Source organism: Melanostigma gelatinosum, assembly GCF_949748355.1.
Source record: "Melanostigma gelatinosum genome assembly, chromosome: 19".
Classification (NCBI taxonomy): Eukaryota; Metazoa; Chordata; class Actinopteri; order Perciformes; family Zoarcidae; genus Melanostigma; species Melanostigma gelatinosum.
The window spans coordinates 15,033,394-15,055,629 of NC_136652.1; the positions used below are offsets into that span (position 1 = coordinate 15,033,394).

General features: G+C 40.5%; 2 protein-coding genes across 4 annotated transcripts in view; one reads left to right on the forward strand and one right to left on the reverse strand.

Moving 5' to 3' along the window:
• The first annotated feature begins 1,360 nt into the window (after window positions 1–1,360).
• fbxo25 (F-box protein 25) lies at window positions 1,361–9,734 on the forward strand. Of its 3 annotated transcripts, XM_079290714.1 has the most exons (11): window positions 1,361–1,936; window positions 2,467–2,596; window positions 4,265–4,368; window positions 4,710–4,759; window positions 4,862–4,954; window positions 5,053–5,146; window positions 5,637–5,821; window positions 5,953–6,135; window positions 6,510–6,653; window positions 8,364–8,390; window positions 8,835–9,734. In XM_079290714.1, exons 2-11 carry the CDS (start codon window positions 2,472–2,474, stop codon window positions 8,922–8,924), a joined length of 1,095 nt encoding a protein of 364 aa, XP_079146840.1. In that variant the 5' UTR covers window positions 1,361–1,936; window positions 2,467–2,471; the 3' UTR covers window positions 8,925–9,734. The 3 variants fall into 3 exon arrangements, with proteins under 3 accessions (XP_079146840.1, XP_079146838.1, XP_079146839.1); XM_079290712.1 differs by lacking the exon at window positions 1,361–1,936 and having other exon boundaries at window positions 2,161–2,596; XM_079290713.1 differs by lacking the exons at window positions 1,361–1,936; window positions 8,364–8,390 and having other exon boundaries at window positions 2,161–2,596.
• Window positions 9,735–10,403: 669 nt separating this feature from the next.
• LOC306793406 (testis development-related protein) overlaps window positions 10,404–22,236 on the reverse strand; it is an 11,985-nt gene continuing 152 nt past the window's right edge. The window contains exons 1-4 of the mRNA XM_079291027.1: window positions 22,010–22,236; window positions 17,383–17,439; window positions 13,136–13,251; window positions 10,404–12,446 (exon numbers count right to left, since the gene is read on the reverse strand). The exon at window positions 22,010–22,236 is cut by the window's right edge and continues 152 nt beyond it. Coding sequence (XP_079147153.1) covers window positions 12,008–12,446; window positions 13,136–13,251; window positions 17,383–17,439; window positions 22,010–22,096 — 699 coding nt within the window. The 5' untranslated portion in view covers window positions 22,097–22,236 and the 3' untranslated portion in view covers window positions 10,404–12,007. The remainder of the gene's footprint in view (window positions 12,447–13,135; window positions 13,252–17,382; window positions 17,440–22,009) is intronic.

Consider the following 22,236-nt stretch of genomic DNA (forward strand, 5'->3'; position numbering starts at 1 on the left):
TCATTATTAAGTCCAGCATATATATGCAAATATTTTTCCAATCAAAGGTTAGACTTATTGATGCCAGATGTCTCCTACCTCACCAATCTTAGTGCATGTGTACAATATAGGTTCCAAGTTTCCAGATCACACTTGTATAAATTGTTAACTGATCATGACTGGCCTCCAAACTAGTTGATGTCACAAAATTGTCCCCGCATGCACACCGCTTAAACTCAGATTAGCAACCCTCCACCTTCAACAGATGAATGTGAAAACAGCCTTAGAGTGTCAAACTCTGACTTTAATTATTAGGCTTAAGAATGTGGAAGAAGAAGAATGTTAAGAATGTTATCTCACACAGCTTTGAAAGAACAATGTTGATTGTATCATTTTCGCATTCAGACAGCTGGAATACCTGCATCCTGACTTGGAATTTGCATGTTAAGAATCATAATGTGAATAAATATAAGGCTTGAGACTTGATTTGGACTGGAAGGGACATGAGACTTGACATTGACTCCCCCCCCCCCCCCCCCCCAACAATATGTGACAACTTTCATAAGGTTTAAATGATACTACTGTACATATCAGAGCAGTTCCCACAACAGTAGAACAGTGACCTAGATATAATTTCCCTTACTATGAGGTCTGCGATTGATAAAATATTGTATTAATATTCAAACTCTTTCAAATGTTCCTCAATAAAACCCATCATCATCACTCCCACAGCCGCCCAGTCGTCTGTTCTCAACCCCCATCTCAAAATCAAAACAACTACATGTGCGCAGTCCTCTGTCACGTGTAGAAGAAGACCCCAACAAACCAGAATGGATTAAAAAAAAAAAGGTTTGACAGCTGCAGCCAGCCAATCAGCGACGCGACTCTTGGTAGCAACCAGAGCCGTTTAATGAGAGTCACGTTATCTCCGTTCACTCCAATTGACCATTTTTTCCCAGCAATGGCGGATCATGGAGCGACCCTTCTTATATACTGTCTATGGGAGCGTAATAGTTGCTATGCTACTATATAGTATATAGTATATACTATTAGTGCCATAGAGTTCCAGTGAAATTAACCATGAGTGATGCACTTTTAAAAGGTAAGTCATTTGAAGAAAATATTTAAATATATATTTTAAACAGAGTAGCTCCTTGTAGTAAACAAAATCCTAAAGATACCCCTACCTCAGGGCCACCGTAGTTCTCTGATTGAGTTTGATAAGGGACGGGTGAACGGAGGGGAATGTTGTTGCTTGCAATCTACAACATCACCGCTAGATGCCACTAACTTCTCACACAATGTTCCTTTAAACAAGGGAACTTTAACCTAAAAAAATATCTACACGGCAGGTAACTCTCTGGGTCTTTTTATTTCCCAATTGTGTACCTTCTTGATTCCTCGCTTCTCAATCCTCCACCTTGTGACCTGGAAATCGATCTCAGCACTGCATCTTGAAGGACATCCCAATTCCTTGTAATGCATCTCGGGGAGCAAGGAGGAAGGGTTGAGGATGAAAGTTTGAGGAGGAAGGTTCGAGGAGGAAGGATCGAGGAGGCTTGACGGAGGAGGAATTATTAAACCGTTTTTTAGGCTGTTCATAAATAGATAAATAAATATTATTTAAGATGATCAGATGCGCAATCAAACTTTCTGCCGTTCAGTTTATGTATAACCTAGTAAGGAGCTGTTGTATCCACATTTCTGATGACACTGATGTTTCTATACTTGTTGTTTTGAAGTACGTGTACGCGACTCTCGCTTTATACGGCTCTGGTCTCTGGTACGCAACACGATAAACTGACATTTCGTCCAATCAGAGAGCAGCAGGGGGGCGTGGACGAATTCTAGTCTCTGCACTGTGTGTGTGTACTTCCGTCAATATCTCCTGCACGGCAGGCAAAAGAGACAAGAAGCAGAAACAGAAAGAGACGATACAACAAACGAGTCGCTAAAGGTTTGTTTTGCAGACGGTCCCGATGCTGTTATAGTTTATATTCTTTATTCTCGTCCTGTCGGGATTACATGCGTTGAACCGACTGACAGCTTGTCTAAAAACGACGTTGACAGTGTTTGCTGTTGTTTTTCCAAAATGCTTTAGTGAAATGCGTCATAGTCGTTGTCAGGGGGTGTTTTTAAAGCAATTTGGCTCACTTTGCATCCGTGTATTCACCTGTAATATCGCGTTATTCTTAATCTATATAAGATTGACACATCTAATTGCCCTCTTGTTTATTTAGCAGCTGTTGTCAGACAATAACCTGATAAGAACCCACTGTTGTGGCCTACAGTCTCAATCTATGGCAGCAAAGAAAGGACACAATAGCTGGGTTTCTTGTCCTAATTGAACCACCACTGAACACTTATTGCGGAAATTTAAATATCACTGTATTTATAACAATGCAATATTTTCATAATCTGAATTCATGTGTTTTGCATTATTCTCGAGACGGTCATCTCAAGTGGTGCAATTTCATTCCCACACAGCTAAAATGCCTTTCTTGGGCAAAGACTGGAGGTCGCCAGGATGGAGCTGGACAAAGACAGAGCATGGCTGGAAGAGGATTTTCCTCTATGGACACGAATTGGAAGATAATAGAGAGATAGACTTGAAAGGGTAAGATCGTATCTTATTCACCTTTGTCATCTATATCTGCCTTTAATGGTTTTGCTACCATCGTCAAACTTTATATGGTCAATGAGTCATTAATTAATCAGATTAATTAATAAATGACTCGGTAATTAATCAAATGTGATCAAAGTAGGTATTTCTTTTTGCATTTTTTTGTAAACTTTGATTGTCTTAGTAGATTCAGAGATTTGAGGACTCATTACAACATGTAACATTGCTGAACAACAATGTTTCCCTATCAGGTATATTTGCTTATTCTACAGTAGTATTACAAATACTTCAATAAATTGAAAACTAAAATACTTAAGAAACCTGGAGTTTGCTCAGAATCCAGCCAAAGTAAATTACATTTTATTAGCCCTGCATCTCTTCTTTAAAACTCTAATGATTGATTAAAGCTGCCAAGGCTCACTTTGAGTGTTGACTTGGTTCTCAGACATCTTCCACTTTCCACAAAATACCTCAAACGCATTCTAGGGAGAGGATTCCCCTTATTAAACAGAGCATAGTATAAAGCTGACAGGCAATAAAGGCAAAGAGATGGGTTATGGCAGTATGGCAGTATGTTGTGGTTGTGTTTTAGCGATGGAATGATCTATTTTGACCATGGATTGTTGTTTTGCTGTGGTTGGTGTATTTATGAGAGCTGCAGTGTGTGTTTGATGACATCATCCGTTCAAATTGGCCGCTCTCCAAATGCATTGTCAGTCACAAAGGACAGTGACTTCATGCAGCAGAGGGTGCATTCGGCAGACTAACGTGTGTCAGTGCGTGCGTGCGTGCGTGCGCGCATGTCTGTGTAATTGGATAAATGGATTACTCTTCTGTTGACTTCACAGACGAGCAAAGCCATGCCTTCAGTTATGCTGGAGAGAAAAGTAAATTAGTTCCATAAAATCCCAAAGCATGCGTGTTCAAATCAGCCACTTTGTGACTCATCATTTTTGATGGAGTACACGTTTCTTCCAGCTTCTGAAAATTCACAAATGGAACAATAGCGCTTTGATTTTTTTATTCGAATAAATACCTTGTTGAGTGAAGTCTGGGACCTGTTGCAGGGACACAAGTTTTGTATTTGTTGCAACCATTTCATCATTTTCTACAGCAGCAAAGGCTTACTAACATCTGTATTAAATGAAAATAATAGGATTTCATATGAGATCCCGAAGCTCTTCCAGTCAAGTTGAATGTATTATGATCCTTCTACTTTGTAGGATCCTGGGCACAGAGTTAGCCGAATAGTCTGCCAAGATTTTCTTGATTCATCTTTTTTTCTTTTATTAAATATGCCTATTATAATGTTTTTGAGCCCATGGATGGCTACTCAAATATCTTGCAGATACTCAGTGTTTGCAGGTGGGAAACTTGATGGATCATGTCCTTGTTGATTGAATGTGAATGATTATGTCACATCTTGACTATTGTGACTTATGTTACTTCAGTCTCAGCCTGCTTATTTTCACAATTAAACCACAAGATGATTTACCAGAAGAATTTATGAGCCTTTACATTCTGTTTGGTTTCTTCTTTGCCATGAAGGATGGACGTCAGTAAGAAGTCACCCACTTCCTCCAGGCTTCTTTTCACTGGTTCTTAATTGTATTTCAGGTGCACCAGTCACACTGAAATGGTATGCCTTCTGTGTCCGAACAGGCTCTGCAATGACAACAATGAGAATCTGTTTGTTGGAGATGTGTGTGAGTTCGCCACCACGAAGAGGAAAAAGGACCTCGACAACAATAACACCAAATCTCAGTGTGAGTTTCAGCAACACATAATCCCTGTTTTGACTTTAGGAGGAGTCTGTGGTACAAGAATTAAAGAAACAGCAGAAATAAAGTGCAAGTCATAAATTGCAGTAAAGGGACCAGCACCTATTGAAAACTTTGTTTGCCTTGACATGTATTGGACTTACTTTTCATTCACTTGTCAATTAATTAATTAGTTAATTGCCATATTGAAGCTGACAGCACTGTACGGATGGCTATTTTTTGGTTTTACGTGTATTTACAATGTGTTACACGTAATGTTTACCAGTCATAGGTTTTGGGTTGAACTCTGATGAATTATGTGCTTCTTTGTTTTTTTCCATGTCCAGTTATTTTCATGGATAAATGGATCTGCGTGCACAACAGGAGCACAAAAGAAGTGAGCGCCGCAGCTGTTACTAGAAACTTCCGCGTGAAGGCTGTTGATTAAAACAGCAGAATTTACTAACAAAAATCTACGCGTGTGTATTTTCACACACAGCGACATGTGTACTCCACGCTTGGTGAAGCCCTCAACCGTCTAGACTTTTCCAGTGCCATTCAGGACTTGAGGAGATTCAACTATGTTGCAAAAGTGAGCGATTTAAGATCGCGCATGTTGATTTTGAAACTGTTTTACGACCCGTACAAGCGACTCTTACTCTACCAGTGTCACTCTGTTTTCTCCCGTAGCTTTTCCAGTTAATAGCCAGGTCTCAGCTGACCTCTTTGAGTGGAGCTGCACAGAAAAACTATTTCAATATACTGGAGAAGATTGTCCGAAAGGGTAAGGAGGCCTGAGACGGAGATGTTGGACAGACATTTTGTCAGCACACTTTTCTTTGCACCCTGCACCTAATTTAAGCCCTTTTTGTGTTTGTAAAAGGAGCATTATATTTTACAGAAAGAACATTTCTTTACCAAATGATACCCCTCTGAGCTGTTTCTCAGACGACTGTTAAGTCACGCTAGTGTTATTGCACTGAATGCCTAACCACAACACCAGTATTTGTAGTTTATGGGGTTGGGTTGCCTAGTCGTGGAACAAATTACAGATCCAGTCTGCCACATGTAAAGTCTTTTTACCGGAAAAAAATATAAAGTAGGGTCTTCTCAGCGATTAATAATAAAGGATTTTCATTTCCCTTACATTCAGTGAGAGGTATTTAAGGTGGGACATGGAAACATTTTTCTTACATAATGTTTCATTTTGGCTGCTAATGTTTAGGCTTTAAATATTCGTTTGTTTTTTATGTTTTTTAAAATGTCACTACTAGTTCTAGACGACCACTACAACCCGCGCCTTGTCAAGGATTTGCTGCAGGACCTGAGCTTGACGCTGCACAATCTGACGATCCATTTTGGCAGGTGTGTCCTCGTGGGCAACGTCAACATCTGGTTGTGCCGACTGGAGACCATTCACGAATGGAAGCAGCAGGTCAACAACCTGCAGATCCCCGAGGTAGAAGTTATGTATGAATCATAACACGTCGTTATCAGTGGTACACTACTCATGTCACGTAGGAATATTTCAGTTTTTCTGTTCAGTCCAAGTTTTGAATTTCAATGTGTCGCTCTTAATCGTCTTCCCAGCAACTGTGCGACGGCATGACATTCAACGACTTGCCGCTGCACATGCAGAACAAGATTCTCTGCGAGTTATCTGATGCCTATGACATCATTAACGTCGGGCAAGCCATGCCTGCTCTGCACAGCCTCAGTGAGGACAGGATACTGTGGAGGAAACTCTGCCACTTTCACTTCTCAGACAAACAGGTGAGAGAACATACATTTAGTTTAATCAGACATGGATAAGGAGTCTGTGCAGCAACTTCTGAAATTTTAACTGATTTTAAAAGTGCTTAAAACTTACAATAATAGTTCACAGTTACCCATCCAAAGAGACGTCTGCTAAGTAGTTCACCTTTTGACCACTAGAGGACAAAATTGCTCAATTTGTTTTTGTCAGCTCAAGCACGCACACTCACACTATCTCACACACACATCGTATACACACCCACTCAGGAGTGGTGTTAATGAGATATTGTTCTCAATTATATCTAATTACACTTTGCTGCAGGTCTAATTACATCTCCTTCCCCTGTGTTTTAGTTGTTTTTTGAATTGTGTTTCCTTCCATTCGTGTGCAGTTCTGTAGGGATTTGGTCCTATCCAACAGTGACAAAGTGGACTGGAAGCTGATGTTCTTCACCCTGAAGAAACATTATCCAATGAAGGAGCAGTACGGCGACACCTTGCACTTCTGTAAAAACTGTAACATCCTCTTCTGGAAGGTAAATGAAAAGATGGCGCACACACAGACACCTGCAGCCATGTTGATATTATCTAGGAAACACCATGTGACTAGCCAGTACGGTTCATCAGACTGCAAGTAAATTACTAGCTGTACAATACATGAAGGGAAAATCACATAAAAGCACAGATAACAGACTTAAAAACAAAACCGCAAAAAGTTCACATCAACATTTAAAAGAATCATACAAAAGATACTACAGACTTAAAGGAAATCAGTAAACTGCATCAATCAAATACTTTTCATTTCATGTTAAGGCAAGTGCATTCAGTGCTCCAATGATCCTTAATCCTGTTTTTTTGAAATATCGCATGCTTATGAAATAGTTTAAAATATCTCTGTCGCTCACACAAAGATGGGGCTCCGAAACATTAAAAGCGCGCTCGTCAAAAACGGTGCAGGTTCTATGAATGACAAATAATTTGTCCACGAGATGACAGGTTGCAGCTATACTGTTGTTGGCATCAGAAGAGAACATACCGGTAGTTAAGGTGGCAGTTTGTGTAATATGGCCTTTTACAGGAAAATGTACCAATGTTCCACTCTGTGGTTTTATGTATAAGGCAATATTTCCTTGCAGCAAAAGAGAAACAGCCTTTGGTTCTATAGTAGAAAACCTAATTTCACCTTGAGGCAGAGTGTGTGTACAGAAAATGAAAAGTGCACCGTTCAAAGAGACTCTTGTCACAATTCAATTCAATTCAATTTAATTTTGTACAGCCCAAAATCACAAATAACAAATTTGCCTCAGAGGGCTTTACAATATGTACACATTTGACATCCTCTTGTCCCGGAACCCTCACATCGGAACAGGAAAAACTCCCCAAAAAAACCCTTTAACGGGGAGGAAAGAGGAAGAAACCTGTGGGAGAGCAACAGAGGAGGGATCCCTCTCCCAGGATGGACAGAAGTGCAATGATGTCATGTGTGGTTTTGCGTGAGTAACTGCTCTAATGGAAGCTCAGAGGAGTGTGTAGGACCGCAACTCTGCTTCCTGGTCACAGACCTGATATATCTTAAACTGTACATAGGTCAGGGTTAGAGTCTATCAAATCTAGTACCAAGTTGGTACCAGAGCACATCTTATTCCTTTGGCCAGAGACAAAACATCCATTATCGTTGGTTACAGTCTTCGGTACACACTCTATTGTTTCTAAAGTCGCAAAGAGACTTTGGTCCAACCATACAGCCTCTCTCTCTCTCACTGATCTGTCTCTTGCATGCCGTGAGAAAGGTTTTCAATAACAATTGGAATCTCAACTTAATACTGTAACTATTTGGGAATATTTGGAAAAATAAACCCTGACATAACATTATTGTTAAAACTTGAGGACGGTGTCAAAATAATGAGTCACACAGAGAAGCATACATTATCGATGAGGTGATGATTATCCTTTTTGTCCACCAGGACGTTTGTTTTTATCGGTCAGAGATCAAACGGATTACTTGTTTGCTTTCATTGACACATGAGATCTGACCTTAAACCATCGGCACATACTACCAGTACTTGGATGTAAAATGCAGCTTTTCCTATCGTTTCTATCCCCCCCTCCTTTGCGATGATTTACTTAACACAATCTTGTTCTCCTCCTTGACTGGGATCTCTATGCTTTTTAACCTCTGCCCTCTTTGTGTCCCTCTCCTTTGCTCGTCTCCCTTCCTTCCCGGCTCTTCTCCCTGCTTCCTTAAGGATCCTCACCTGGCTTTGTTATTCAAGGTACTTTCCGTCCCAGTTTGTGTCATGTTTCCGCGACGGTCGCATTTGTGACTTGTCTTTTTCCACGTGTCAAGCTTTGTCTGGTTCTACTCAGTTTCCCTTGATCTCATCATGTTTTGCCCGAGGTGTGTTAAGCAAACAATACCGCTCTTTCTGCTGTCTTTTTAATGACCTCTAACCGCATTCTTAAAGTTCATAAGTTCCTTGAAATGTTGAGTTCTTGTGTCTGAAAGAAAACGGCCTGTTGTCATTTTAGTTTAACACAAATGTTTCTCTGTGTATACTAATGTCAGGTTGCACCAGTTACTTGTAAATCCATCACTAAGTCTGTGTTGAAGTCCTGCCATGTTCTTAGTAGCTACTGGTTGCTGTGTCTGAACTGTAAGCTTCTGTGCGCTCCTGGTCTCCCTTCATTCTAACGATGTGGTGTTGGCTGTCTTCCAGGACTGTGGCCATCCATGCACTGCCAACGTTCCAGACAGCTGCCTCATACCCATTTCTCCACAGCACTTCATCGACCTCTTCAAGTCCTAAACCCTCCGTGTTGGTCTTCAAGCGAACCGCCGTTTACTCTCACTCCCAAGCCAAGAGTGTGTGTTTTACCCAGATATAAAGGGCTTCAACTGAAAGAGATGACTTTTGTTTAAGGTCTTCATTTCCTTACGCACAAGTGTTTCCATAAGACAAAGACAAGTTTGTAGATTTTAAGAATGTTGCTGATGGTTGAAATATAAAGTACTTCAATGTTTTTCCTCCTCCTGCACAAATGTTTGTCTTTTTGACAAAAAAAAAAAGGCTATTCATGAGAGGAACGACAACAATGATATTTAAATGTAATATGTGAATGGATTTATTTGTACAAGGAATTGTAGCATGTTTATGGTAAGTGCTGATAGGTAATGTCTAAGAGGTTGTTATCTTTGGAATGGAAAAAAGCAGGAATATTTACATTGTGACAGAATAGGATGACTCGTGTTATTTGTTTATTTAATGGGGTTAACTATTCTGCTTTTCGTTTTGGTGGTATTTAAATAATATGGTGGTATAACTGTCATGTTTGAGTCTCTGTTTACATGCTGTTTGTTGTCCTTTGTGAATTCTTGCTGTTGTCTGTGTACATTAATAAGAGAAAATCATTTAAAAAAAACCTCCTTTTGCAATCCACTTTAGTCAGAACTGTCAAGTGACAGACAAGAAATGTTGAACATTATTCATGGGGAAAAATAGTTTTGTATCTTTCCTCCAACTTTTGTAATAATCCGTTACCGTCTCAATACTCCTGGTGGAACCATCGTGACTTTTATGGGACATAGCTATAAATAATTAAACATTTCTAAAAACCTGTTTCTGTTCATTTTATTCTGCGGCGACGCAGGGAATTATTTGCACTGTTGCCTGTATAAAATATATTTTTTTAGACTCGAGCTAATTGTAGTTTCCGCTCGTTGGATTTGGACAGAAATGTCTTCCCACTTTAGCGAGGAAAACTCATTTGTTCTTGACAGCAGGAGCCAAGTAGTTTAATGATTAATAGTCTTCCTCTTATGCTCCAGTGGCAATCTTTTTAAAGGCAGTTCAATGGAAAAAAGAATAGATATTTATTTTAAAGAACAATCATTTTCACAAAACTAACGTTTGTGATTTGTCCACTGTATCAGTGAAAATCAAAGTAAATCAAGAAGTAGATTAACTTTAGACTTTTATACCAATTTGATCTGAAATACTATTTTTTTTCACTATTTATAAACTTTTCTCTCCAGCGTTGATGCACTGCTGCTGTGCCCATTTTGCTGTTATTTGCTACTAGTCAAGAAAAAATAATTTTGTGTTTTATTATCATTGTCTTAAAGCTCCTAGGACTTCAACCTGTGTTGATTTTGGTGGTCGCTTTGGACAAAAGTGGTCGTTCCCGAAATGAAAATATATTTTTCAAGGTCGTATCAAAGTTAGAAACTCCAGTATCGTGAAACCACGACGACAGACTGCAATGTGTTGAATAAAGTAGAGCCAGACTATCGGACTAAATCTTTATTCTGCTTGAGAGAATGTGACCCAGCTGTTTAATGAATAAATACAGGATACATGCATCCCTGGAAGTGCACCAGTATCCGTGTACACTTCTGGCTGCAATGAAGCCGACTTCAGTATCAAACTAATTCAGTAAACAGAACAAAACAGAGAAGAAGAGAAGAGAGAAGTAAAGACCAGTGGCATGACGTTTCTTATTCACCTAAAAGACAAAGCACTGTAGAAATGAAATTACTCTTCATTGTCTCAGTCCTACACAATATACACATACAAACAGCATTAAAGGACTTTTCATCATGTAACACACAAACACTCGTGCTGCTCCTGCTGGTGAAGCCAACAGCATCCAGGCATTGTAACTGGAAACCAGTTTGAGTCTCGATGGCTGACGATGCACACGCATCGATGAGCTCATCTGTTTTGTGCACAGAGGATGATCTACCGGCAGTTCAAATATACAGCACGCACATGATGTCATTGTATTGATACAAGGCACAGCTGCATGAAGTCTGCTTTTCTCGAGAAACAAGTATACACAGAGTTTGGCTTTTATCTCGTCAGCATTACAAATGTTCGATTATTCAGCATCAGATTTAAACATGTATCGCACTATGACACTGTGAGGGTTGCTTCGATTTGTTTCCCTCACGTGCTCCCAACACAACAGAACTTCAAATCTCTTCAGCAATGCCAATGATTCACTCAAACAAATGTGCGTGCAGGTCCATCAAACTCACTTCCTCTTTATCAACCTCTTTCACACACACACAGATGCAAACACACACACTAATATTCCAGACCCTCATTTTTTCATCAGCCGTTTCATGATTGCATCTATTTTAAGCCCATAATTGACTCACATTCTTCACTCGGTGCAGTAAAGACAGAAAGGAAGTGAAAACCAACAAGTCTTCAGGAGGTTTGCATATTCTTCATTGATTCTCTACCACTGACAGCCACAATAATTATATGAAAATCACTCTTCTCTTTTTTTGGCAATACAAAATATCTAAATGCCAGGCCAGTGGATATCACAGTTAAAATGGTGAAATAGTTTACGGCTTTTATTTGTTGTTATTTACAGTTTAGGAGAACTCTGTCAAGCTACATATTATGCAAAGTGAACATCTTTTCTTCTACACAGCTGTCCTCAGTCTCATCTGCTTAACTTGGTCATGGAGGCATCAACATGTAATAGAGATGTTAAATTAACAGTGAAAACTCATCATAGCTTAATTTAACATCAGTATTCATAATTACACTTCATGTTTACTTCTCCTGATCTTTACCTCCTATAACAAGGTCCATAGGGGCATATCAATAAATAAACATGTTGTGTTATTTACCGATTTTTTTCGTGTTGGAATGAATGTTAAATATTTAACTGCCAAGTAGTAATGCGTGTTTGATACTTTAATTTCTTTGCATTAAATCATACTGGGATGTTTGTTGAAATTGATTGGATGGCCCTACCTATAAAAATTTCCACTAGCCGCCACTGCTACAGAGACAAGCAGATTTTTGGTTCAGGTCTTCATCCTCTGACGGTAAATAGGTGAGGAGGCAGGGTATCAAAGGTGAAATGGCTCCTATTTAAACCCCTCCCAAGCGCTTTCTGACACGATCCCTCTGCTCATCCTGCTGATGCCAGCCAACTTGACTTTGGCGCGGGCTGTCCACCTGACGGCAGCTGTTGAATCCTTGGAGTCCGACAGATTAGCATAGCGGGAGGAGTCCTCCTCGAGACCTTGGCCCGCCCAGGAGGCCAGTTCCAACGGGAGGCCTACAGAGTCGGGGAAGGACACTGGCGAGTCCCCTTTCTGGCTCTTCTCCTCCGGGGCTTCGTCGGTCACAGTCTCATTTAAGTTCTCCAGGTGTGGAGGCTCCCAGCCCTCCATCTTCTCCAATTTTTTGGTGGGGGAGATCTGCCTCATGGTCATGGTAACGCTCTCCCAAAAACAGTGACCCTTCTCTGGCTTTTCCTTTTTTTCCTTCTCCTTCTCATCATCCTTGATTTTCTTGAGAGACCTTAAGAGAAGAACATGTAGAGGGAGAGAAGCACACACTTACAGAGCGGCTGTTGCACAAAGTTTTAGCATATAACATAACCAGTCTACCGCTTCCATCTTAACTATAAATAACTATAAATAGGACTGACTGGGTGGGGTACCAGACATCTACACTGGAGACAGGAACTGTCCCCATGCAGAAATTCAAGGAATTCCCGGTTGTTTGTCACAGAGATGTGATTAATTTAGGGTTTCCTCCACTTCCTCAGAGGGTCTCAAAGTTAATAACTCCTGGCAAATTAAGCTTTGTCTTGCATTCAAACAAATACAAGTGGTTGGACGTGTTTGTACAAGTTTGTAAATATTCTTGCTGCACACACCTGAACACCAATGCGGACTTCAAGTAGTTAATCCCACTTACATTGATGTAAACCAGCAACAATCTAGTGGTAATATGGTACTGATTGAAATGCGGACCCCTTCAGTGTACAGAGGCTCTTTTTCTGGCTTCATATCCACCTGGCAATCAATATCAGTTTTGACACCTGTTTGGGGGGGGGCCTCTCTTTGTTTGAGCAACATGGTGAAATACCAACAAACTGTGATGCTATAGGCCTACTACGTTTAATTATTAGCTTTGTGATGAAGATAACATGTTTCTTTGGAGTGAGACAAGTAGTGACAAAGTCATTGTGTGTGTAACCTCACCCTCTGCGGTCAGCCAGCTTTACTCCGGTCAACAAGAAGTGCTCGTCATCGTTAGAGGAGAACATCTTCTTCTCCCTCCTCTCTTTCTTGGACATGATCTTCTTCACCTTGGCCTCCTGACATAAATCGACAGACGTGAGAGCATTTGATTTTGAATCGCAGAGCGGAAATTATTACCAGCATCTGTTGCACTTTAGCTTGTTATCTCTAATGTCTATTTGTGAGTGATTTATGCTTTACGAAGAGGGGAAAGTCAACTTCACAGGAATTTAGAAAAACAGCCTCATGCTCAGATTGATGAATGTGCACGTTTTGAAATTCTGCGATGGAATTCATTGGCTCAAATCGAAGTCATCTTTTGATTTTTAACTTTTCATGTTAACAAAAGGTAATAAGTATCACAAAAGTAGAAAGTCTATTTTTTCTGCTGCACTAATCATACTTAATATTAATAGTTTGACATTTTGGAACATTTTTTAAAAGAATTGGACAATATAATTGATTGTCTACTACTCTCAGGTCAGTAAATATGAAGCTATGCCTGTAGCTTTGTATCTTATTTTAGAACAAAGACAAAGGAACTGGACAGAGCCAGGCTCGCTGTTTCCCCCTAAATATGAAGCTCTATTTGGCTCTAGGTTCACATTTACCACACAGACAAGAGGGTGGTATGATGTAAGCAGTAGCTTGTTAGCTTAGCTTAACTTTCTGTTGAGCACAAATCTATAAATACAGCTACAAATGCTGTGTTATAGAGAGAGAGCGAGAGCGAGAGCTTGAACGGCATTGACTTGGCAATATCGTGCGGCACATTCCAGTGGAAGACCCTCCACCTTCTCTGAGACTCCCCCGGTCTCCCACGTCACATCAGAATTCCTCCCTGCCCTCGCTGCTTTCCACCGAGCACAGATACCGCCCTCCTCAGCTATTATGGAACAAACTTTTGCCTTCGTTTCTCTCCGTGCCAGGGAAGTATTCCCAATGTCAACTGTCAAGGCCATAACATTTACTCCTACTCATAGCCGTGCCTTGCTTTGCTTTACCGTTGTCAAAACGTTCTCAGCTCTCACAACACTAATGAACTGCTTCTTTTGCTTTTGAGGAGGTGATCAATTCAAATCGCTGTATACAACACATCTCTCTTGAGGATGTGGCAGCAGCTACAACAAGCAAACAACTAACATGAAAGCAGTCGGACTAAACAGGAACATGTACAGTGCTGGGTCTGAGCTCTGCTCACTTTGGTATCTAATAAGGAGGCAGGCACTGTTGCTGATAAACGGAAAATGAGGTCCTCCTCGACTCACATCTCATCCTCATGAACATGCCGGCGAGCAAGAACGCTGTCAGTTATTATCACCAAACGTGATTTACAAAATGTTCTTCTCAGCTATTTTAACACGGCCTCTACTGTTTCCATCGCTCTCCTTGCTCTGCTTCTTGTTTCCTGTGTGCCATCAAGTGTAAACCGTGGATCAGATTTGCTGTAGTTCGAGCTTTGCAGTAAAAGAAACCAGAGATGCCAAAACAGATTGAGTGTATCGGTGTGTGTGTGTATGTGCATGAACTGTAGCTAAAGTCCAGCTGTGTATGTGCACATACAGAGGCTTGACTATTCACCGTTCTCTTCAACATTAACCTCCGGGCCTCGAGATCCAAAGCAGCTCAGTGCCCAGTAATCTCTTCGGCCAAAATGTAGGTAAACCCAGCAGCTCACTGAGGCTCGCTGTGTGGGGGAGATTTACCTACAGCTCCACGGCTGGCAGAACAATAGAGCTCTTATTGGACCGAATTCCTCCAACCAGACGCCAGAGATGGAAGCTGGATGATTAAAGAGGTATTTGAATTTGGAAAAGTTGCTAATTGTTGTTATCAGACAGCTATCAGGTCATTGATTTTCTACTGCAATGACTTTGTCATATTTCAAAAAGTCTTTCCCACTTTGAAATTACACTTGATTTCCTCGTTTTACAATAGCACTTAAACGTGGATGCATCAATCTGTAAATACCGTAAATACAAAACAATGTCACATCTTCAGATACATTTTACTCCATACTTTTGGAGGTTATATGAAAGCATCGGTTTCAGGTATTAGTGACTCCACGTTCACTTTTAATAGTTACTGATTAGGGGTTGGAATCACCAGAGGCTCCATAACACAATATTATCATAATACAATATGAAATGATTGAGATTTTTTGTTGTATTGCAATATCAAGCACTGCAATGTGTGTGTGTTGTGTTTTATTACCTTCTTTGTCAACATCTGCTGTATCTAAGAAAGTTTTCAGTTGGTTCATCTCACTTCACTCCATTTCTATATAGCAATGCAATTAAATATGTATTATCATCATCAACTATTTACTTTTACTTTTTTAAAGTTGCATATACTTGTGATTCTCAGCCAAAAAAAAAACATTTTTTCACACTATGATGGTTCAAATCGGTTAAAAGGTGTAATTAATCCGCGTTCACATGACTCCCTGGTCATTTTATATCCAAAATGGAATGTTAAATTAATGGAATCAGCCTTTTACAGTTAAAGCTAACCTCCACTTCCAGGACGCCATGTCTACTCTGTGTGTCCTAATATGAGCATGAAGCCGCCGATGGTGGAAGAATTGTAGCTTTCCACCGTATCACAGCGGTCTGAAGCTATTTTCAGCCTTGTTTTTCTTCCACAGTGATTGTTCCCGTCCAAAAGGCCCAGCTCCTCGACTGAATGCTGCGTTTCCTTCCCTTCTCCAGCCCAGCAACCCCTGTCCTCACGAACACGACAAGCCGTAAAATATGTCCCGCGAACTAAGTCACCTAGCCATACATACACAAAGGGAAGGCACTCAAGGCAGCCAGAGTTCAAAGACAATACATTCTTCAGACAGGACCACACCTGAGAGTAAAGACTTGTTGTCTGTATACAGACCAGGAGATGTGACATATCTCCCACACACACACACACACATTGTTTGGAGTGGGCACAACTCCAGATCAAGTTGCCTGCACACAAAAAGGCCATTTGTCAAACCTGCATCATAAAACCAGTATTTATAATTCACAAGTTTACAGAGATAATGACAAAGTGTTCCATCAAACTCACGATGACTTTTGGCCTAATTCACACTTTCTAATGTGTGAGCTGGTTTCCAGCAAACAAGTTTAACAACACAAGAGAAATCAACTTTGTTAAGTCACTGCAGCATCACAAAGTACAATGTAACATAAATGCCAAAGGAGCCACATTCAACTTAACTGTCAATCCATTGTAGCTTTTACTTCTATCTATAGGTACATCAAGGAATGTGTGTTTCAGAGTTAATATAACCGATGCTATTTGATCATTCAGTTGAACATTTTTGGTAGCTTTTTATAATTTGAGATACGTTGTAATGTTTTCGTAAAATGTAATTTAAAAACTCCCCAGTTTACGATGTTATCAAACATCTTTTTAATCGGGTCGGATGTGTCAACCATATCCGGCTCCTTTAAAACTTGAATGATTATCTGACTGCTTGCGTCTCTTTCCCCATCTGACGTTGTGTTCCCAGTGTTCCCAGATATCAGCATTTAACTTAGTGAGCACAATGTAGTTATTACTGATAAAGAAATGATGCTCAAGACTTTAAATCTTTACCCTAAACTACAGTGACCTCACTCCACTGTTCCAAACTGTGGGTTTTAGGATAAGGATAATAGTACAAGTACACAAAGATGCGAACATAACAACAAACAAAAAGATTTTCCAGTGATAAGGTTGAGGATAAGTTGGCGTGTTTACAGATAAACACAGAAGTTCTCTGACCCTCCTGATTTACCTCAGCTGCACCGAGAAACACTTTGTGTTTATCTGACAAGAAGAAACTGCCTGTGCACATGAGTGCATTGGGGGTATTGAGTTAATCAAAGGATTAGGGCTGTTCTCAACCAAAGACATTCTTAGACTAACCCCTACCATTTTAAAGACTGTAAATCTGAGTTTCTCCACAAAGAATAATTCTTGTTTTGCTCAGAAGTTTCTTGGAAATAAATCATTCAGCATTCACCGATTCATTTAGGGTTACACAACCATGAGTCAAAAGTGCAATATTGTGAGCATGTGCACGTGTGTGTGTGCAGTCAATGTGTGAGAAGATAAGAGCATGTTGGACAAGTGCATATCTTTAGGGGGGTAACTGAAGTGAATTTGGAAGCAAATACTTTGTTTGTGTCTGTGCTGTGTCCAAATAGCTGTGAAGTTGTGCTGTTTACCTTGGATACTGCAGTGACCGCTTCCTCCTCCTCTTCCTCTCCTTCTATGTCTTTGTCCTATAGGTGACACACACATACACACACACACACAGACACACACACACACCAGCAGTGAGTTAACACAAATAGCAACCCCCCCAAAACAAACACACATACCATCCACACTTTGTGGCAGGGATGTGTGAGTACGTGTGCGTGTGTGTGTGTGTGTGTGTGTGTGTGTGTGTGTGTGAGCGTGTGTGTGTGTGTGTGTGCTGCGTGTGTGCAGGGTTTCCTGTAAAACTGAGGGCAATCTTTTTCTAAGGTGTAACATAAACATGCTGTAATTGGAGGGCGAGATGGAGGGATGGAGGAGTGGGCAGGATGAGGGGAAGCCACTGAAGTCAGAGGGCAGATTCAAACAAAAGAGAGAAAAAATAAATCCATGACCTATTGCCTCAACAGTACATGATTTGGGTATAAGTGGAGCTATTTTGGCTGCATTGTGCTTCAGTCTCCAGGCTATTTTTTTCATTTAGCATATATCCTTTGTTTAAAAACTGTATTATAGTTTCATTGTTTTTATCATCTTATGTGACTGACTTTTACGATTGTCATTGACTTGTGCTTTTCTCTGTTAAGACGTATGACTTGACTTGGACTCGCTCCAAAAGATTTAAAAACATTAAACCATAAGAAGAGGGCAACAAGAAGTCATCAGACGACCAGCTGAGCCTGAGATTACTGATGTGGAGCCAGGATTCCTGTAAAATCATCAAAGCTATAAGAAGTTCTCACATCTCAGAGAGAGAAAGAGAGGGGAGGAGAAATAGTGGTTGGACATGTCTGAGCAAAGTCTAATGGGTCTCCGCCACCTGAGCGGATCAAAGACACGCTCACACACATTGATTGCAAACTACTGTTTGAGCGTAAAAGCATTAACAACTTGAGGCAGACAGAGAGAGTGAGGAGAGGGGGAGATTCAGGGGGAGAGCGTGGCGTTTCAGGGAGAACAAATGTTCCGAACAACAGAAGAGCAAGAGTTCTGCTTTCGCACCTCAGGGGGCCATTTTTTCCTCTGTCTGGCTTTCTTTCATTCTTTGACTGGGTTTGCGTGCAAGTGTGTAAATGTTACCACAGTGTTGTCTTTTAAGAAGCCAGATTACTAGGCAATAAAGACGCAGAGTGAAGTTCAACACCATACCAACAGTAGTTTCAAAAAAAGCAATTGCACACCAACAATACATGAAAATATTGCTACCACTCATACGTGTGCACTAAATATGAAGCTACACAGCCAGGCAATGGTTATCTTAGCTTAGCATCGAGACTGGAAACAGTGGGGAACAGCTAGAATGGAGAATCTGTTTATAGAGCTTAAGGGGTTCCAACCTCCTGGTCGAAATCTTTGTCAGAAGAATAATCATATTTTCAATGTCAAACCATTAAATGTAAAAAGGCTACACAAACCCTTTTTGTTACATCAACATGATTTGGTTTGAACTAAGACAAAACTCACATTTCATCTCCATGATTTGAACCCTTACTCCTTCAACACATGATCCCCTCAGCTTAACTTTTCTTTTCCTCTCCACTTATGATTTGTATGTGAGGCCGTCTGAAGTCTTTGCTCAGACCTGATCTGTACTCTCGTGATCCCACATCACAAAGCGGGGCCCCAACCGTGGTATTAGAGTGGTGTTATTGAAGTATTCAGGTGTGTAACCGCTTTAAGCCGTAGACAAACAGGCACACATGTACCTCCTGCAAGCTCACAGCTGCCTCTTGCAGCCTGTTGAACTTCAATAGTGAGTGAAAGCAAGCTGCGGCACAGGGAATGTACTGTAGTCGCCCTAGAGCACCGTGGCGGGAGGACAGATATTAACTTCCCCCTTTATGCACTCCCTCTTTTCATCTGTGTGTCTTATGGATGTATTATCCCTTAATACTTGTCTCTGTCTCTGTCCGTCTGTATGGGTGACGCTGATGTACAGTTTTAACTCATTTGAGTGGCACGACATGGAGACCATCTGCTCGACCATAAAAAAAAAACAGATCACAGAGAATAAACAAGTATCACAGAAAGAGACCTACTCCTGTATCTTGTAATGACGATAAAAAAACGGACATTTTGATCAAGAGAGAAACCATTACTTTCTACAAGATTCAGACAAGTTAAAAGTCATACTTGTGGGTCCATCCCTGTACTACCAGGATTAATGCTGGTGGAAAAAGTGAAAAAGCAGAAGTTGTGATGCCCTGTAGCCACCAGATCAGACTGTGGCTGTTCTGAGCAGTCTCCAGGTGAGAATGTGTGTGAAAACAAGTTGCTGTAACAATGCTATTCTAAATTACTGTAGTGTAAAACCTTATTTATAAAGTGGCAGACATTAAAAAATGTCAGTCGCACAGTTGTTCTACCTTCTCAAATGTGATTTGATGCTTTTCTTTGTCTTCTAAGATTGTGAAATGTATAGATTTGGTTTTTGAACTGTTTGTTCAGACAAAACAAACAAAATGAATACGTCAACTTGCATTCAGGGAAATTGTAATGAGCATTTGTCACTATTTTCTGACATGTGACGGACCAAACGATTCATTGATTATTCAAGACAATAATGGGAAGATACTGAAAATAATCATTATTTGTAAACCTATTTTGAACCCTTACTTTTCCTTTTAAAATTTCCCCTTTTGTACCTTCAAAATTGATTGAGCATGTTTCTTTTGACTCCTAAAGAGTTTAAAAGTGGCTAAAATACTCATGCAATGTGATTGTGAGGCAAAGAGGCTAATCTATCCCGCCCCCTCTGCTTCCCTCACTATCAGCCAGTGATTTGAGCGAGCTCAGCATGCCTGTCCAGACTGTGTTATCATAACTCTTTATCCTTGCTTCATCCTGTATCACTGCTGGGCTGGATCTAGCTCTTCACTGTGTTTACAGCATTTTATGATCTGACCCCTGACCCCTGACCCCTGACCCCGGCATGTACTTAATCGCCGTGGTGACTCGAAGAGACCTCCCTGATGACTTTCCCAGGAATTGTGAGGAGAAGTTGCAGCTCTGACCTCAGATCAGCTCTCATCATCCAAAGTAATTCTGGTGACCACCGTAGACAGTGTCACCAACTGAACTCAAGTCTGCTCTTTGGGGGTGAGGGCCACATGTGTCGGTTCCCAGGGTGGAAGTTAAGAGCGGCCAATAAAACCCAGCCACGGGTCACCGATCTCAACAGTATCACAACAACAGATGAAAAATGCTGTTGGTGTTGGCTGATCTTCCCAATTGCCTCATAACACATTGAGACATTCAGTATATGGCAATGCACTAAAGGAGGTACAGGCAGTGGATACAATCTGAAGTGATGCATCACAAGTTCACAATGTTTTACAATGAACTTTTTAAATTATTTTCTTCTGTGTTTTAAAAACTATCTTTTGTTTAACTTCTCTGTAGTTTCATTTATATGTAGTTTTACTAATTCACGAGTGTCACAATCCGGTCGACATGTTAGTACGCCACTTCAATGATAGTTACTCTCACCATAAAACCTTGATTCATGATAGCACATTATTTTTACTGCAATAAGCAGAAGAAATAAACATGTCAACTTGCTATTTCTTATGAGACAGGACTGTTAGGTGCTTTTGGCACTTTTGGCCTTTCCTTGTGCAAGTGTGGGGGTGTGTGTGTCTATGTGTGTGTGTGTGTGTGGGGGGGGGTGTGTGTGTGTGTGTACAAATAGTGTCAAATTTGACACAAATTTACGTCAGAGTATTTCTACTATATTCCTGTTTTAATGGCATACAGATGGTTTGAAGTTGTTGATGGTTTTCTTTCTAGTGTTGTATCGCAATTATTTTCCTGTACTATCCCATGAAGAACAAGGGGGATGGTTTTTCATTTTAAGGGACATTTCACCCCAAAATCAGTCGTTTTTGGAGAATTCGGCCCTAGAGATGCCTGCCTTTTCTCAAATATAATGGGATATGGCACTGAGCTTGTGGTGCTCAAACAGCCAGAGAAAATATTTGAAAAATTCAAGAGAAATCATGATCTGGTTACTCAAAATAGTCCACAGACCTTGTTAAAAGCAGTTTCTTGCAGGAACTGGTTGAAATAAAACAGTTATATTGGAGAGAAGCCAGACATCTCTACGGCCGATGTCTCCAGAACTAGGCAACAACTCACACCAAAACAATCTAGATAAATGGCATGACAGGTAAGGGGGAAATTTGATTTTGGGGTGAACTGTCCCTTTTTAAACAGCATATTTCTATGTCTCTACAGTTTTGCAGTCGAGACAATGAGTTGAGCACTTGTCCTCCTCCTCCTCCCTCTGCTCCACAGTCTCAGTTTAACAGCATGAGGTGTATTTGGCCACTTTTTTGGAAGTTCAGAAGCTTCACAAGGGAAAAAGAACAGTTGAAAAGCGGGGTTGTAACATTTTCGTCCAGTATTTAATGGATTTATTATTAATTTACTTATAATAGTTTGTGTAAAACAATGTTAGCTGTTTTAAAAATGTATTTTATACATTACCATTTTGTCATTTTAACCCTGTTGATTAAGGAAAGACACCGATCATAACTGACTGTCATTGTTAGTGGTGCCTTGTTCGAGTTTCCTTTCATTCCGTCTCTTTACCTTGTAGGAGTGATGATAGCGCCAGGACATGTCGTCTTCCTCTGACGTATAATCCACCAGCACTTTACTCTTGCTTTTCTTGAACATATCTCCACTTCTCGCTGAGACAAGCCGTCTTGATCTTGCTTTCAGGTTACCTTCTTTGGCTAAAAGTCTGACGTTCCCGTTTTTCCCGATTTCTGGAGAGATCGCAGCGACGCACCACCGAAGCGCGTTCCGCTCTGTTG